Source organism: Cucurbita pepo, unplaced genomic scaffold (genome assembly GCF_057944985.1).
Source record: "Cucurbita pepo subsp. pepo isolate OVF unplaced genomic scaffold, ASM5794498v1 scafford_6, whole genome shotgun sequence".
Classification (NCBI taxonomy): Eukaryota; Viridiplantae; Streptophyta; class Magnoliopsida; order Cucurbitales; family Cucurbitaceae; genus Cucurbita; species Cucurbita pepo.
Window position 1 is genome coordinate 403,988 of NW_028257911.1, and position 16,614 is coordinate 420,601.

At 37.1% G+C, this 16,614-nt stretch overlaps 1 protein-coding gene across 4 annotated transcripts; it reads right to left on the reverse strand.

Moving 5' to 3' along the window:
- Positions 1 to 2,995: 2,995 nt before the first annotated feature.
- On the reverse strand, positions 2,996 to 15,644 carry LOC147786086 (protein SHORT ROOT IN SALT MEDIUM 1-like). Of its 4 annotated transcripts, none has more exons than XM_087120905.1 (21): positions 15,498 to 15,644; positions 15,260 to 15,366; positions 14,364 to 14,561; positions 11,290 to 11,586; positions 11,042 to 11,145; positions 10,088 to 10,813; positions 9,947 to 9,992; positions 8,904 to 8,996; positions 8,761 to 8,816; positions 8,081 to 8,198; positions 7,103 to 7,314; positions 6,956 to 7,019; positions 6,664 to 6,837; positions 5,003 to 6,055; positions 4,829 to 4,903; positions 4,613 to 4,687; positions 4,241 to 4,534; positions 3,609 to 3,899; positions 3,478 to 3,519; positions 3,303 to 3,365; positions 2,996 to 3,213 (listed from the first exon to the last, which is right to left on the reverse strand). In XM_087120905.1, exons 2-21 carry the CDS (start codon positions 15,332 to 15,334, stop codon positions 3,124 to 3,126), a joined length of 4,146 nt encoding a protein of 1,381 aa, XP_086977031.1. In that variant the 5' UTR covers positions 15,335 to 15,366; positions 15,498 to 15,644; the 3' UTR covers positions 2,996 to 3,123. The 4 variants fall into 4 exon arrangements, with proteins under 4 accessions (XP_086977031.1, XP_086977029.1, XP_086977030.1 ...); XM_087120903.1 differs by having other exon boundaries at positions 4,208 to 4,534; XM_087120904.1 differs by having other exon boundaries at positions 4,208 to 4,534; positions 15,260 to 15,623.
- Positions 15,645 to 16,614: the final 970 nt, after the last annotated feature.

Below are 16,614 nucleotides of genomic sequence, written 5' to 3' on the forward strand. Positions count from 1 at the left end.
AGTCCAAACCTCGACTGACGACACCCTCACGGCCCAATCGCCTCAGCCCAAACCAGAAAGCCCAATTACGGTCTAACCCATCAGCCGCGACCCGAGACCAAAAACCCAGTCGACCCGAGACCCGTAAGCCCAATCCAATACCCGACGCTCACAGCCCAGCCCACCTGCAGACGTTTCCTTTCAGTCCAGGCTAGATCCATTACTAGCGGTCAACCCAGACCCGCAACTGCAACCGAAAATCCACGCGCTCGACCCGACAACCGCGCCTCGTCATGAGACCGCTGCACACGCGTCGCCCTCTGGTTGTGCCACATGGCACGTCTGCAACGCGACACCCCTCGGCTCTGGCAGCTTAATCGGCTCGGCGACTTATTTGGCTTAGGAAACATATTTTCGACCTGTTTGTCACTGTTTCGACCCTCCCGGACTTAGTTTCAACCCCGTTTAAGGTAAAATATATCATTTTAAGGTATTTCACAAATTCAAGTTGGAAATTAATTATGTTTGTGAAATACTAACGAAGGTGTCGAATGATCCAATAGGAACCAACCACCAACAGAAGCATAGGACGTATACGAGGAGCTAGGATCTTACGTTTATATTTTAGGGAGTACTTCGGCTAACGCCTACCAAGTAAGTGGCTCACCCGTCGTAGGTTACACGTTGTTTGTTGTATGTTGGCACGTGCCCGTGGATTCGCACGTGTCATTAAATTGTATTTTAGACTGTTCTGCTTAAGTACGTAATCTTGTGAACGTGAATGTATGTTGTTTAGTATGACGTGATATGTAGTGCTTATGACGTTTATGCTGTTCCTAAATGATTATGGCATGATTGTACGAAATATTTGAATGTAAACAGCATGAAATGTATGACATGAAATACGGTAAATTGCTTGAAATATAACCCCGGTAGGATTATGTATGATACGTAGACTGAAAATGAGAAATGACACGTTAAGCATGAAAGATGATCGCGGGGTTATATTGATTTATGATAAGGTAGAAGTAATGGGGACCTCATGCATTATGTGTGTTCATGCATTGGGGGGATACCCCTATTCCATCACGAGGGTACAGACGCGTACATCCAATGGCAGGACAACGACCGTTATGTTTTGCATAGCGCTACCGTGACAGATACTAGTTTTAACGGGTGTCCGACCTAGGGAGCGTCCTAGTGTATGCTCGCCCGACTAATAAGGTGGCCCAACGGTGTGCGAACTGACTAGTGAGTCCATACTCGTACGTATGGACTGTGTGTAGAGTATATGGTACACGCACAAATTTACCCGTTAGAACAACACCGTAGGAAGACAGATTGAAATATAGGTCTCACCATCTCATTGCATGTGAGTGTTGCATAACCCCGATAGGGGGTTACTTACTGAGTATTCTAGAAATACTCAAGCCTCGTGCTACTATATTTTTTAAATAAAGGCAAGGCACCCATGTAAAATCGACGGCGGCATCGCACATCCCGAGACCGTGGCACATGCATATGATAGTTGTTTTCCATTTCGTAGTATAGGTTAGAATAGGTTGAATTTCGTTTGCATTCAAAGTATAGGTTAGTTTAGGTTGAATTCCCGTTTGCATCATTAGTATAGGTTAGAATAGGTTGAATAGTAATCGCATAATAAACATAGGGTAGTATAAGACAGTTGTTTCAGTGTTGTTCTTTTTCCTTTCTTTCCCTTGTATTCGTTTTTCACGAGGTAATAAAAGGCCAGCGTAAGTCGCATTCATGATAAGAGCCCATTTAATGTAAATTCCGCATTTCAAGATATAATAATGACCTTAGATTAAATAGGTAAAATTTAGGGTCCTTACAATATGATAAGCTTATGATATGACATATGTTTGATGTGAATGATATATGATATGATTGATATGCATTACGATGAATTGGTATAATGCACAACCCCGATATATGCGTGGAGGTATGATAAAATGATATGACATTAAGGAAAAAGAGGGTCTGTTATACATGATAATGAAAGGAAAAAAATGTTGGGACTTCATGCATCATTATGTGTTCATGCATCATGGGATACCCCTTCTCCTTTAATGATGGTACAGAAACGTACGTTACAAAGTAGGGAAATGATCATTATGTTTACCATAATGCTGCTATGACGACCGCTAATCCTAAAAGGTCTTCAACATCAACAGCTGCCAGAGAATGTTCACCCGACAAGAAAGGGGTTCAGAAGGTGTGCACGAACCGACTAGTGGGACCATACTCGCACGTATTGGTCATGTGTAGAATAGTAAATACACATCCAATTACCCGCTTAAGATAGCCGCCGAAGGAATATAGACTGATATAATAAATCTCACTCATGATTATATGTGCTTGCACCTAACTCCAATAGCGGGGTCGAGTATTTTGACCATTAAAGGTACTTAAAATACTCCTACTCTTCTCTTGTACGACTAATGGTGACATCGTAACCTAGGAGACTGCACACGCATGGAATAGTTTGTCATTTGAATTTAGTAGACTATTAGTATAAGTTAGTTTGCATATTCATTTATAGTAGCATAGAGTTAGTATATAGTAGCATAGAGTTAGTATAAGACATTTTCACTCTATGTTACCAAGCTTATATTTTTATGATAAAGTTTTTTATACATTTCCACATAAAATGAAATAGAAATCTAAAATTGTTACACAATAAATAAATCTTTACATACAAATTTAGGACTAAACTTATAATAAAGACTAAACTTATAATAAAAACATCGGTAGCACTGATATATACACGTTGCCTTTGAGTGGCAGTGAGTATATATATATATATATATATATATATATATATATATATATATATATATATATATATATATATATATATATTTTCTAACCAATCTGTTTAGTATTACATGAAAAAAAGGTTACAAAGGCTTTGACAAATTATGCTCGTGATTGTTTAAAAGAGAGGCAATTAAAAAGAATAATCCAAGTTTGAATCTAATAGGTTCCGAGAAAATAGAAATCAAATTTATCTTCAACGGATGAAAGTGTGAATGTAATATGAACATGGAAAAATTCAAAAGCGCCCAAATCTTTTCTACGTTTCAGGCAAAAAAGCTAACAATACTATACTAAACTATAATTTCAAATGTCAGACATTCGTACAAGTTTCCCATAGAGGATCCGATCGTCTCTTCCAGTATTGCTCTCCAACAATGCACTGTGCACAAGTTCCTGATACATTTGTAGGGGAAGGAAAAGACATTATTATCAAGATTTGTATTCACAAGTACGATGCTGGAATGATGTTATTTCCTACCCACCTTTACATCCCTGTGCGAAAGGAACTTCCCCAAATTGTGGATCATCATTCTCATATCTTCAACCTGATACACCACACAAACTTGACTGTTTAATGTGAATTTTCAATTCCATTACTAGAGAAAATCTGTAGTTCGTGTTCCGAATAGAGAAGTTCGAAAGAACAATTAGATTTACCCGAATATACCCAACCAAGTTTCGATCAAAGAACCTGAAAGCCTGTTTCAGAGAACCATAATTAGAAAGAATGAATAAGTTTCCGCAAACTAATTCTAATTTTGAAGAAGTTGGAAAGGTTCATAAAGCACCTGCAGTAGCTCCTTGTCTACCACTGCTGCCTCTTTGGGAGGCGAAAGCGAAACTTCTTTCTTCTTCGACTCTTCTTCTGCCCCTCTTTTATCGGACTCTGTCGTTTTCTTGCTAAGAGTCTCCTGGTTCAACACCATGGCTTTGTCAGGTTGATTTGCTGCAACTTTTTCAGGCTCAACATTTGCTGTTGCCTTTGCCTCTTCGTTCAATTCAGTCTTGGCATCCTCTCCATTGGTTTGCATTGTAGCATCCTTTTCATCATTAGTTTCAACTGTAGCATCCGTTTCATTCTATTATCACAAGGAAAACATAACATGATCTCAAAATATTATCTCATGAAAAAGAATTTTATAGAATAATTAAACTCAATACATTAGAGATCTAAACTATATAATACAATACATTAGACATAGAAATAAAGTAGAAGAGCACAGGCACACCGCACATTCCAGAGCCTAGACATGCACCTTTCTGAGATGGTCCCGCCTCAAATAATAAACTTAATTTTTTACCTTTAACATTAAATTCACAGTAAGCAGCACATATTTCTTTCCAAATGATTCTGTGATGGGGATGGAAAGAGAGAAAAGAGAGATGCCTCATTATTAGTTGAATTGTGTTGAGAACTTACGTCGCCCAGTTCCTCATCTTCTTCAGGATCTTCTTCTGGGTCTTCACCGTTATCTGTTTCAGTTTCCATCTTTATCTCATCAACATGACCAGCAGAGTCACTCCCCTCCACTGCAGGTGTTTCAGCACCTGCTTGAGATAGATGTAATGTTTCTGGTTCGATAGATTGATTTTCAATAGGAATGTCGGTAGTCTTTGGCCGTTTCGGTGATGATTTTTTATCGTCTTCCTTTTGGATTTCTTCACGTTGCCGCTTTCGCTGATTTCTCTTTGCCACAAATTTGGCACGCAATTTCTATTGCCAACATAAAAGATAGAATAAATATGTAAAGCTTTAATCATCAGAACAATAATTTAACTGACTCAAACAAACCTGGAGGAAAGTTAAAATACGGGATCCCATCTGATACTGAAGCATTTCATAGAGTGATTCAGCAAAGAGTGAAAGCTGTGAAGGGAAAAGAAAACGCAATGTAAGTATAGCAATAAACCAGTAAATATTGCCTTCAATCAGTAAGTAAGAAGATTTTAACAGAAAATTTTTAGGAAGAGAAGACAGTGAATATCTTCCTATCTGCAGGACGGGTACCTCAAAAGTTGATTCTTCAATGTCTTTGTCTGTATACTCCAAGAGTGAGTCAAGGGAAAGCGACAATGACCGAAACTGTATTGCATATTGAAACAAGTGATATAATTAAGATATGTTGTTGTAGGATCAATGTCAAACTGTTAATGTAAATGGATCTGGCTAAAATCAACCTACTTTGGAATCCTTGCTGCATTTTGTCTGTAGTATCAACCCCGGATGTCGATGAGGTTCTTCAGGCTTTCTCTTTTCTTTTAATTCTTTGTTTGGTTTGCTTCTAGACTCGTCTTTACCCATTTTCTCTTTCTCATCTTTTGATTGTTCGCTATCTCTAGATTTTTCTCTCTTTCTGTTACCGCTATCCTTCTCACCAACTTTTTGTTTGTCAATCGAATTGGTCACAGGACTGATTTCCTTGCCAGTTTCATTGTCATTCTTCACATTCTCTTTCTCAGCCTTATTCAAACTTACAGAATCACGAGGTTTCAATGAAGTAGGCGATGTCGACTTTGATTGAGGAATCATCGTTTCTTGTTTATCATCTATAGTGGACTTCTCCACATCCTGTGTTTCATCTGTTGTAACCTTCTTCTCGTTCCCATCACCATCTTCATCTTTTTTAGAAACTTCCTCGCTAGATACCACAGCAGTAACTTTTTTTTTAGGAACCCTCTTAATAACTTTCTTTTTCACAGTTGTTTTCACAACAGTAGTATCTTGACCCACTGTTGCATGGAGGTCTGAATTATCCTTAGACTTATCCTCAGAGCAGTCCATTTCATTTTCTACTTTTGGAAGTATATCTTTATTTTTTTCATTTTGAGGACTTTTGCCCACCCGTTTAGTTACCTTTTTCCTTCCAAATGTCTTCACAGCAGGAGAATCACTGGAAGGTTGATCCGAAGGAATGTCAGAGTTCTTCTCTCCACTAGCCTTTTCATCCAGCTTGACATTATTCTTGCTGGCTACATCACCAACCGTTTTGGCCTTTTTGACAATCTTCTTGACAATCTTCTTTTTTCCAGATTTCACAGTGCCAACTTTCTGTGTATCACCAGCAGCTTCTCCTTGATCTGGTTTCTCAACATTCTCAGCATCCTTGCTTTCATTACCCCTTCCCTCGGATGTATTCCTTTTGTCTCCGTTGTCACTCTTTTCCTTTTCATCTATGTCTGCTTGATTGGTTGACACCTTATCATCTTCCATCCCTTCCTTTGCCTCCTTGGATATCTGGGAATTCAACATTGTTATATTAGTGCAGAAATATAAAAAGAAAATCCTGAGTCATAAATTTAGTATGAGACAAAAGGCTGCCATGTTATCCAAGGCTTGGAAATACAAGGATAATGAATTAGTAAAGGACTAAACAAAAATGCGCCCCACAAGAAACTTACATAGGAAGTTAAAAACTAGCCATCCCCATGACCCATGTTTTCTTAAGAGCAATGCAGAATAAACTTCAAATAGATAACTTCTATTTGGAAAAGCACACAATACCAATATATATATACATATAGGCTTGAAAGGAATCAAGGAATCTTCAACGACAAGGATGGTAAATTATATATACAAATTCCAGTAAATTATATAAATAGGAAATTCATAATATTATTGCATGTTTGGCAATCTCTGTCCTATTAAAAGTTTATCCCAATAATGACACAGCAGCTGGAATATCATCCTTGTCTTTTGGAATGATCCAGTCCAAGTTGCCATTAAACATGGAAGCATTTAAAAAGTTGTTTTCATTAATACCTTGCTAACAGCCACAAGTTCTTCAGAAAAATAATGCCCCAATATTCATGGAAGCTTCTACTTAAAGCAATATAAACACCAACCTCCTTTTTCAGTACAATGTGACGCTCTCTCTCAGCAACAGTCTTTTTATGTGCAAGCCATTGTTCCTTCCACACATTTAATGAAGGGAGACAATCAGACAAATCTGGAACAAGTAGTACAGAGACTTCTTTATGGCTGAAAACCCCATCCTTGCCATATCTATCATAATGTATCTGATGAGACAAATACCCTCTAGTGTCAGCACTTTAATCTTGAAAAATAAACAAAATTAGATACTCAATATACGAGCACAAAACACAATCAGGGATTAACAGTATTGTACATACGAACCTCTAGGAAACGATTCCAATGGTGGCAGTTTTGCAAGTCTAGTTGCGTAACATCCTTTGCATATCTGGATATGAAGAAGGCACAAGTAAGACAAAACAGCAATGCTCTCTCTCTCGCATACAAACACAAGTAGGACATAGCACAAACCTAAGGGCCGTTTGAACTAAAGCGTCAGCATCAACTGAAGGATCACCACCATCAGACGATTGCCATGGACCACCAATTGCCATGAAACTGCGGTCTTTCTTAAGAATGGCAAACCTAAGGATATTGCAAAAGTGGGGTATGCGGTCTTCGGAACTTCTCTCAGCTGATAACTCCTCAAGAGCATTTTTGCTGATACCACTCATCAAAATAATCTGATCCAGGAGATAATATAAATACATAAGCACCAGGATACTAAACTATTTTTTCTTCACCTGGTTTAAATTCAAAATGAATGTGAAGAGGAGAATAAAAACTAAAATGATCCATCGCAATGAGAAAAATATGTTCAGATAAAGTTGTTCATGTACAACTTGACCAGTCTTTTTTGTGAATTAATGCATGTATCTACTATGATTCATTAGCATCCACTTCATCTTCCTCATTCTGCATACATAATTTAGGTGGCTAAAAACAAAGTGGTTAAATCTTCAATGCTCAAGCAGGGTTTCCAAAACTTGGTCCATAATAAAACCTTTATTGGCCTTCTAGCTAAGAACAAGTGTAGTGTCTGTTCTTATCGGAAAAAAATTGGACAATAAAACATCATTTTCCTCCATTCAAATATAACAGAGAACAGCAGCAGCAAGCATATCTCCAAAGAAAACATTTCCTTGTCCTTGGTATATCTTCAATATACATCTTTCAGGGAAATAAATTTGTGTTCTAACATTTGTAAGGACATAAAAATAAATAAATAAATAAATAAATAACCAAAATTTTTAAGGGGACAATGCAAGAAGAAAAGGACCATTAAAGATGGTGAAGGCATAAATTGGCCAGCAGATTATACTTCTTTGAATAACACACTGAAAATCAGAGAACAAAAAAGTTTGCAGAAGGGACAAGAACATAAAGGGATATTTCATGAGAAACAGAGTGATTGTAGAAAACATTAGAGAGATGTTCCAAGCAACCTACCTTCACATTCCATACTATATTCATATGATCTGATTTCTCAGGTTCTCTAGCCTTAAGCTCATCGGAAAGCACTTTTGAGCCAGATACAGTCCCTTCTTCAATAAAATCATGTTCGAAACTGTAGAAACAAGAAGGAATTAGATTGCCATTTTTCTTTCCTAATACACTCTTTCATCAACAATCGATTATTCAAAACTCAGAATCATAAAATCCACAAGTATGCAAAGAGGAGACAGATGCTCGAGAAACTCTCTTATAAATAAAAAAAAATTAAAATTAAAAAAAATCAGGTAATTATATAGCGTTGGAAAATTAGGAGATAGGTTAAATTTCTGTTTTTATCATGTCACCTCGTCCTTGATGAAATAAATAAAACCTTTGCTGATGATTTTTGTTTTTCATAAAACCCAGAAGCTCCATCAAAGTGGCAGAACCGGCATTGAGAGGAAAATAAAAAAAAATAAAATAAAAATGCAACTTGTGCTTGATGCAGAATAAGCGTGGACAAAGACATGCACAAAGTAGATAGAAATAAAATGCTCAACCCAAATAAGCCATATAATACAATTTCCAACCGTCAGCTTTGACAGAAGGAAGAGTGGGGGAAATAAAAATGAGCATGAACTCTCTCGAAGAAGCTACAAGAAAAGTTTCAAACTACATGAGGAAAAGATAAATACCTGACAGGAGTATGAAGGGAAAGGTTGAGTGTCTCCTTTGGCCAATTCACAATAACCTAGATTAACTGAAAACATCAGGTCCAAAGATCCACCATCAATCAATTATGAAATCTCCTAAAACACGTAAAACATGATGTATGCACCTTTGAAAACTCTGGGGATACAAAGAGTCGGGGATATCGCTTTTCTAATGACAAATAATCCCGCTGTACATCTATTAAACTGTGCGCGTACACCTGCAAGTGATGGAAGGCAAGAATCGAATCTTTGGTTGCAACAGAAAGAAAACCACAATCATGCAAAAGTAAGAAGAAAGCTCAAAGAACAGATAAACAAGCATTCCCTTGGGGAAGTAAAAACAATTTTATTTCATGAGATTATCACAATCCTAACATGTTCTTACCAATCATTATACATACGGGAAAAATTAAAGATCATTCAAGTCAAATTAAAACGAAAAACAAATAATTCCAGCATTTTTAGATAAACAACGGATGTACAAGATAAAGATCAACTCCAAATGTATTCCAGGAGCTCAGAAGATTGGCCACGCTGCTCCCAGAAACAAGGCATGATCTTATCACGATTGCAAAACGAACTATATGCTTTAAAAAGCAGATGGTTAAAGAAGAATGGGGACTCAAGGGGAAATGAGCAAATGGAATCCAAGTAATATTGGAATCAAATAGGGGGGGAAAAAAGAAATGTCAGAGTAATTTGTTCCACAAAAGTGGGAAAGTGGAGGTAGGCAATGAACAAATGGAATCTTGGTGGAGCAAATAGAGGACTGAACAAGAAAATTGCAAGAGAAACTTTTGAAACATGAAGAATCTCGGAAACCCTTGTTTTTGCCAAGGAAGGTAATGAACAAACGGAATCCAAGCAACCAATGAAAAACAAAACAAGAAAACCAATGGGGAAAAACAAATTCTGGAAAGTGAGGGAACTCTGAATCAGATGCAACAATATACAAAAGGGGGAGAAGAACCAAGGTTTAGATAATTTGAGGCTTCCACACTAATTCCAGAGCCAAGAAGCAATGGAGAGAATGAGGAGAAAATCTGGAGCAAGCGAATTAAATCCTATAAAGCCCAGCCCCTAAAGTACTCGAACAGGAAGGAACCAGATATTTAATGAGATATATCTTGTCAAAATCATTGAATGACTGAGCTCCAGATCTTTTTACCTTGCAGACATATTCTCTCCTTTTTTCTTTAACAGGTGAGTGATGCCTTCAGCATTAAAGAACACCGAGTTAGTTAAAACGGACCAATAAAAGATTCTGCATGGGGAACTATAGGAGGATCAAATAAACATCAAGATCCACCTATGCAAAGCTTCAAAATGCGGAGAATCTCGGCGTAATGGTCTCCTCTCCTTTGACAAAGAGGAACCATGTCTGTCCTTAGAAACTCTTGGTGGAGTGCGTTCACGCCTAATTTCAGGCCCACATTTGAGATCTCTGTCTCTTTCTTTCTGCCTTTCCAAGATGCGCTCTCTTTCCCGTTCTCTTTCCCGTTCTCTTTCTCGTTCTCTATCCCGTTCACGTTCACGTTCTCGCCGTTCACGTTCACGTTCACGTTCCCGTTCCCGTTCCCGTTCTCGTTCGCGTGCCTTCTCCCTGTCTCTTTCTTTCTCTCTCATGCGAAAACGCTCCCTTTGGTGATCCTCCCCCCTAAGCTCGAATTCCCGAAGATAACCAGCTCTATTATCTTTGTGCTCATCCATCCTTGGATGGCTTTTACGTGTCAACATACTACCTGAATAATCTGACTCAAGAGAAGTTCCATGAAGGCCCTTCCCTGCAGCATAGTCTCTACCTGGTGGCAAGCTCACTCCATAACCTGGATTTGATGAACTCTGGGTGTAGATAAGTTCATCCACATTTCTACGCGGAGCAGCCCCTAAAATTGATGTCGAGTGTTGTCCACCATAAGAAGCATTAAGCACTGACACATTGCGAGGATCGGCATCTACTCTTACTCCATAAGAGAGAAGTTCTTGGGTGGAATGACGACTAACAGCAGCCTTTGCTGCAAGATAATCATTTTGTCTGCCAGAAATGTCCGGCTACTTAGCGTCATAAGAAACAGACAATCATCTCATTCATTGTATAGATTAACACAAATAAAAGAAGAATGAAAAATCTGAAGAATTTAGCTGTTATATCTTTTTGACTATTGGATGAGTCATACAACCACAGACTTCCAAATTTCCATAGGAAAAGCAAACCAACCTTGTCTAAATGCAACAAAAAAATGTGCTGACAAAAGTACGGTACCTTGAGCTCCCATCAAGGGCATCTGCTGATTGCAGAGATTGAGCTTTTAGCAACTGCTCTTGACGAAGCAAGGACATCTGGTCAACACGGTCATACGAGTCAGCCTGTTGGAATACAATAGAGAGAATACCATCAAGAAAACATGCAGAAACTGAATAACCAAAGCTCATTTTCTGAAAAAAAAAAAAAAAAAAAACTTGAGAAAGAAACAAAGTATGGCCAAAAAAAATTTCCTATAGAAACCATACATGACGTTGATGCCCAAAGCCAACAGTAGATTCAGAAAATCTACCAGCTGCATCAGTTTTCAAATCCCTCCCTAAATAAGCACTCTGATGCTCACTATATTGCCGCCTATCAAGAGTAGGATATTCAGTGACCTTTTCAGTGAACAACTGATCAGTTCTATGACCATAGCCATGGTTTGAAGATGATATATAGTCACTTGACAGATACTTGGGGGAATCAGGAACGGCTGGGGCATAGCCTCCTCGACCGTCCAAAGCTGATGCCACACTACTCCCTTTGGCACTCAGTGGAGGACCCTGTATTCAGAAAAATAGCTCAATAATTTAGTTGATGCTGGATAATAAGAAACTGGCGATACTAAGACAAAGAAACCTCTAATGCAAAATGTAATATACAATTCCAATTTTTGAACATTATTATAAAATCTACAGAAACAACTGATTGATAACTCATAGACGCAACAAATTAACTATCTGCAAAAGAAAGTTGCTGTCCTCAAAACTCATATTCAGATGGCTATTGATTATGTTACAGCCAAACCATCCAAAAAAAAAAAGGTATTCATGCTTCTAGTAAGAAATTCTCAACCAAAATAGGCTAGCTCGCCTAGCCTTCGGTAACACGCTAATCAAATCAAGCCCATGAAGTAACACAAAAACAAGAATACGATAAAGAAACAAGTGAAAGATGGTAGAAATATGTCTTCTAGTTTCTTTTTCCCATAATTTTCCTTCGCTATTACTCAATAATTTTCTGTATTCTTTGTCTATTTCCCTAATCTTTTAGATATTGTTTCCAATTATAATTTTAGAAGTTGTGGTTTTACAATAAGAATACAGAGCTAGGAATACAATATTATTCAATTTATGATTTCATTCCATTTAAAATGAGGCTCTCAAGGCTTACACCACACCTTTCTATTAGAAAGGCCTCGAAGCCACCTTCACCGTCTTTGGATGTGCAATTAGAGCTTTTATATGGCATTTTTTGTTAGAAAGAAACTCAAGATGGTGCTCTCTTAGTGCAGATTGAAGCCCATAAATAGTTTTAGCAATGTCCTCCATTATTGATAACATGTTGAAGTGTCTTACAAAAATCATTTTTTACGAATAACATCCCTTCTTTCATCAACCTATATGGAGCTCTCGTGCAAAAGTTTTCTTAGGAGGGAATTTCTTCTACCCTGACCCACAAGGTTGATTTCTTTATTTCTTTATATATATCTATATATATATATAGTTTTTAGGCTAAAAAATTATTTACTCTTGTAACTAAAAAGATACACTTGAGGCCTTTTTTTATATGAACCACCACACTTCATTGACGGAAAAAAAATGAAAGAATACAGAGGCATCAAAAAACAAATGAGGCCTATTTTGTATGTATCTTTTGGTTTCTCTCCCAGTTATGAACTTTAGGGTATAAATTGCTACTTTCCACTGATATATTAAAAGTGAATTTCATGTTTCAAAGAAAGGGAAAGTACTTTGGTCTAAATGTGGAAGCTAAGAACCTTGCTGCAGATCGTTCATATACACAAGGAAGTTGTTGTTGAAACAATTGGGCCCAATGTTTGCATGACCAACCTACTAAAAATTCTTAACATATCCAATACATTTAATGTTCCAAATTCATCTAAATATCAACTTCCACAGATTTGCCTAGTGGCCATTGAGGCTAGTGGAAAAATAAATGATCTTTAAAAGGAACGGGTTCACAAACCATGATAACCACTTACCTGGGGTTTAAATCCTATGAGTTTCCTAGACAAACAAATTTTGCAAGGTCAGTAGCTGTGATTGAGATTAGGCAAGGAATACTCACAGTTCTTAATTGAGGACAAAATTGTTTCTGAAAAGAGAAAATGAATGGACTTTCAGTAAGGATCTTAAATCCAGAAGATCATAACCATATTTTGTTTCACTGTCCATATTTTGTTTCACTTTCCATATTCATATATTGGTGGAATGCTTTTTTCCCATCAATATAATATGAGTGAGATTTCGGAGAGGATTCCTGCTCAATTTAGCACCTCCTTTGCAGTCCATCTCTTTCACAAAAGCTAAGATTCTTTGAATTGATGCTACCAAACCAAACCTATAGGAGATTTGGTGGGAAAGAAATCAAATAAATTTAGATTAATTCCTTAATGGTGTAGATCATTTTGAATTAATTAAGGTCAAAGGTTCTCCTTGGAATTCCTTGTATAATATTTATGTTGTCTAATTTCTTAATGATATTTCCAACAATTGGGGGGCTTCTTTTCTAGGGGCGATCTTTAGTTTTCCCTTTTCTTTTTTTCTTATTGTTTCTCAGTCTACACTTTGTAGACTTTGAAGCTTTTGTACTCCTTTTTATCTTTTCAATCATCAATAAAAAGTATTATTTCTCATTTAAAAAAACATACATTCAAAATGTATGTTTTCAGATTCTTATACGCTGTAATCAGATTCTTATACGCTGTAATCAGATTCTTCGCAAGCACCCATCTTTACCCTATGATATAATTGGAGCGTTCCTTCCTTATTGGGAAGGTTGCTACGTTGCTATGTTAGTCAAGAACTATCTTTAACCAAAGGCAGATTCTTATACGCTGTAATCAGATTCTTCGCAAGCACCCATCTTTACCCTATGATATAATTGGAGCGTTCCTTCCTTATTGGGAAGGTTGCTACGTTGCTATGTTAGTCAAGAACTATCTTTAACCAAAGGTAACTAAGAGGTATTCTATTTATTTATCAGACACCAATTTGTAACCAGCTTCCCCCCTTATAAGAAGGTAGGGATATTTGCAATCTAATGGACTGAATCTTAATAAAGTACTTTATAAATTTCACAAGAACACAACATTGGAAAGAGTGCAAGCTCAAGGAAAAGGGCAATAAATCTTCACCATAACATGAACAGAACGTTTGAACAAAACCATGATGATTGTCAATTCTTTCATACTATGAAATCCACTTCCCCATATCCTAGTAAATTTAGGCTAAGCAACTCACTGGCTTAAAAGATGTGATACAAGAATAATATAATAGTCCAAGGGAAAATACAATCAAATGAGCGAGAACCCAACCTGTGGTTTGCTACTCAATGCAACTGAGCTGTACACAGAACTATACTGCCCTCCATAATGAGTGGTGCTTGATGGATGTGACCTATATGCAGTATCAGCTTCCTGTGAAGCTCCCAACATTGAGGAGTGCCTAGAGGCCATGGAGTGCTGTTGCGAGTCAGGTCCCCCAACAGAATTCCCAGGGTAGACACTACCCAACTACAAAAGCACCAGAAAATTGTCATAATATGAGAACAAGGACGAAAGTAGAAATAAAAGTTTACAAATCCACAAAAAAAGAAAAAGGAGGAATAATCATTTCCTATTTTTTCGGTACAACAATTGTAGAGTGTGGAGATTTGAATCTCTAAACTCAAGGGGAGGAGTATACTCTGATCATGTTGACAAAAATCATTTCCCATTTTTATACTTCCTTATACTTAAATATCCCTGAAAACAGACATAAACTATTGAATGTTGAAATAAAAGGAATGGAAAACCGCATAACACGATATTCATCAATGCTAGATTTATACAAAGAAAATAGAAGGTCAAAATAATGGGTAAGCTATCCGCTACTGAAAATAGAACATGGAGAAACGTTATCGAGTCAACAGCGTTTGCTAAACCCAAACCAAAACAGGTTTTCAGCGCATGAGAGAACTAGATATATCACATAACACACGTCCTGAACAAAATTGTAACCACGACATGGTAACTTGGAGAGCGTATCCACAACATCAAAAATTGACGATTGGGGTGCCAAAATAAAATGTCAAGATAATGTTAAGGTACAGAAGACATGCAGAAATTGAATATAAAAAGGAAAACGTATCAATCGATCAAAAATCGACGATCAAATCCATGATTACGGTTTGAAAGACATGCAGAAGTGGAAAAGAAAGCGGAGAGCGTACATTTTGGCCATATCCAGTCTGCGCAGCATATGATGACTGCTGTCCGTAGTTACCACTGCCTCTAGACGAGTACATATTCTATCACGTTCAGCAACAACGGAGGAACCCTAAGGTGAAAATCCAAGAAGCTATAAATTAGAAATTCTCGTTTGAAGGATTAAGCCATCGTCACACCGAAATTGACAGCACCATGACATTATAAGGGAGATTGAAACTTGAAAAGTGGCATCAAGATTACCAAACGGAGGAATAATGATCGAAGATTAATTGATTCTGGGTCGAGAGATACGATACTCGAACCCAACGAACTGAAGCTCGTCAATAAGGCTTGGCGAGTTATATAAGAAACCCTAACACCAAGAAGATGGACTGGGAAGCTTACAGATTTGATTTATATTATCTCCACTTAAAATATTATTTTAGTCTTATTTTGAACATTTAATATTTTAATGTCCGTTAAATCCTAATTTTAGTATGTTCTATTTATTAATTTATTGTCAATTCTCAAAAGAAAATTAATATGCATACTTTTCATTTTTTTTATTTTTTTCTATTTGAATACGAAACATGAAAAAAAAAAATGAAAATCAACGCATACTACTGTCTACCGGACTTTAGGGTAGTACATGATTTGAGTATTTTAAGAAATACTCATCAAGTCACCTCACTGTTGGGGTTAGTAATGCTATCACACACATAACATGATTGGGACTTATCCTTTAAAATCGTAACATGACCTTAAGTTCTTTCAAGTTTTGGGCAGGGTTGGATGTATGGTACTTCCCCACACACGACCCACGTACGATAAAAAATTTTAGTGTTCTTGCCTTGAGATATTTGATTAATAAGGTAATTCAAATCTTACTTTCTTTTGAAGTTATCATTAGGGTTGTATATTCTTACCTTTCCTTTAGCCAAGGGCTAAGTTTCTTTGAATTTTGTGTAATTTAGATTGCATGTTAGAATCATTCAAGCTTGACATGATCATTCTTGCTTGTGGAGTGATTCGAATTTCAAACAAGTTTGTTTGCCTTGAGATATTCGATCATTCTTGCTTGTACTGATTCCTTATCAGAAGCCTTGGATGCAAGTTTCAGACTACACAACTTGAAGTGTATGAAGCCTTAGCATAGGTATTTAGACTATATTGTTTGCGACATATGAAGTATTGGACAAAAATTTTCAGATCGTGTCGCTTGGAACATATGAAGTCTGGACATAGGTCTTAGACTACATCGCTTAGAACGTAAGAAGCCTCGAGTGTAGATTTCAAACTGTATCGTAAGGAACACATGAAGCCTTGGATATAGCATTATACTACGTTGTTTGAAACACATGAAGTCTTTGACGTAGGT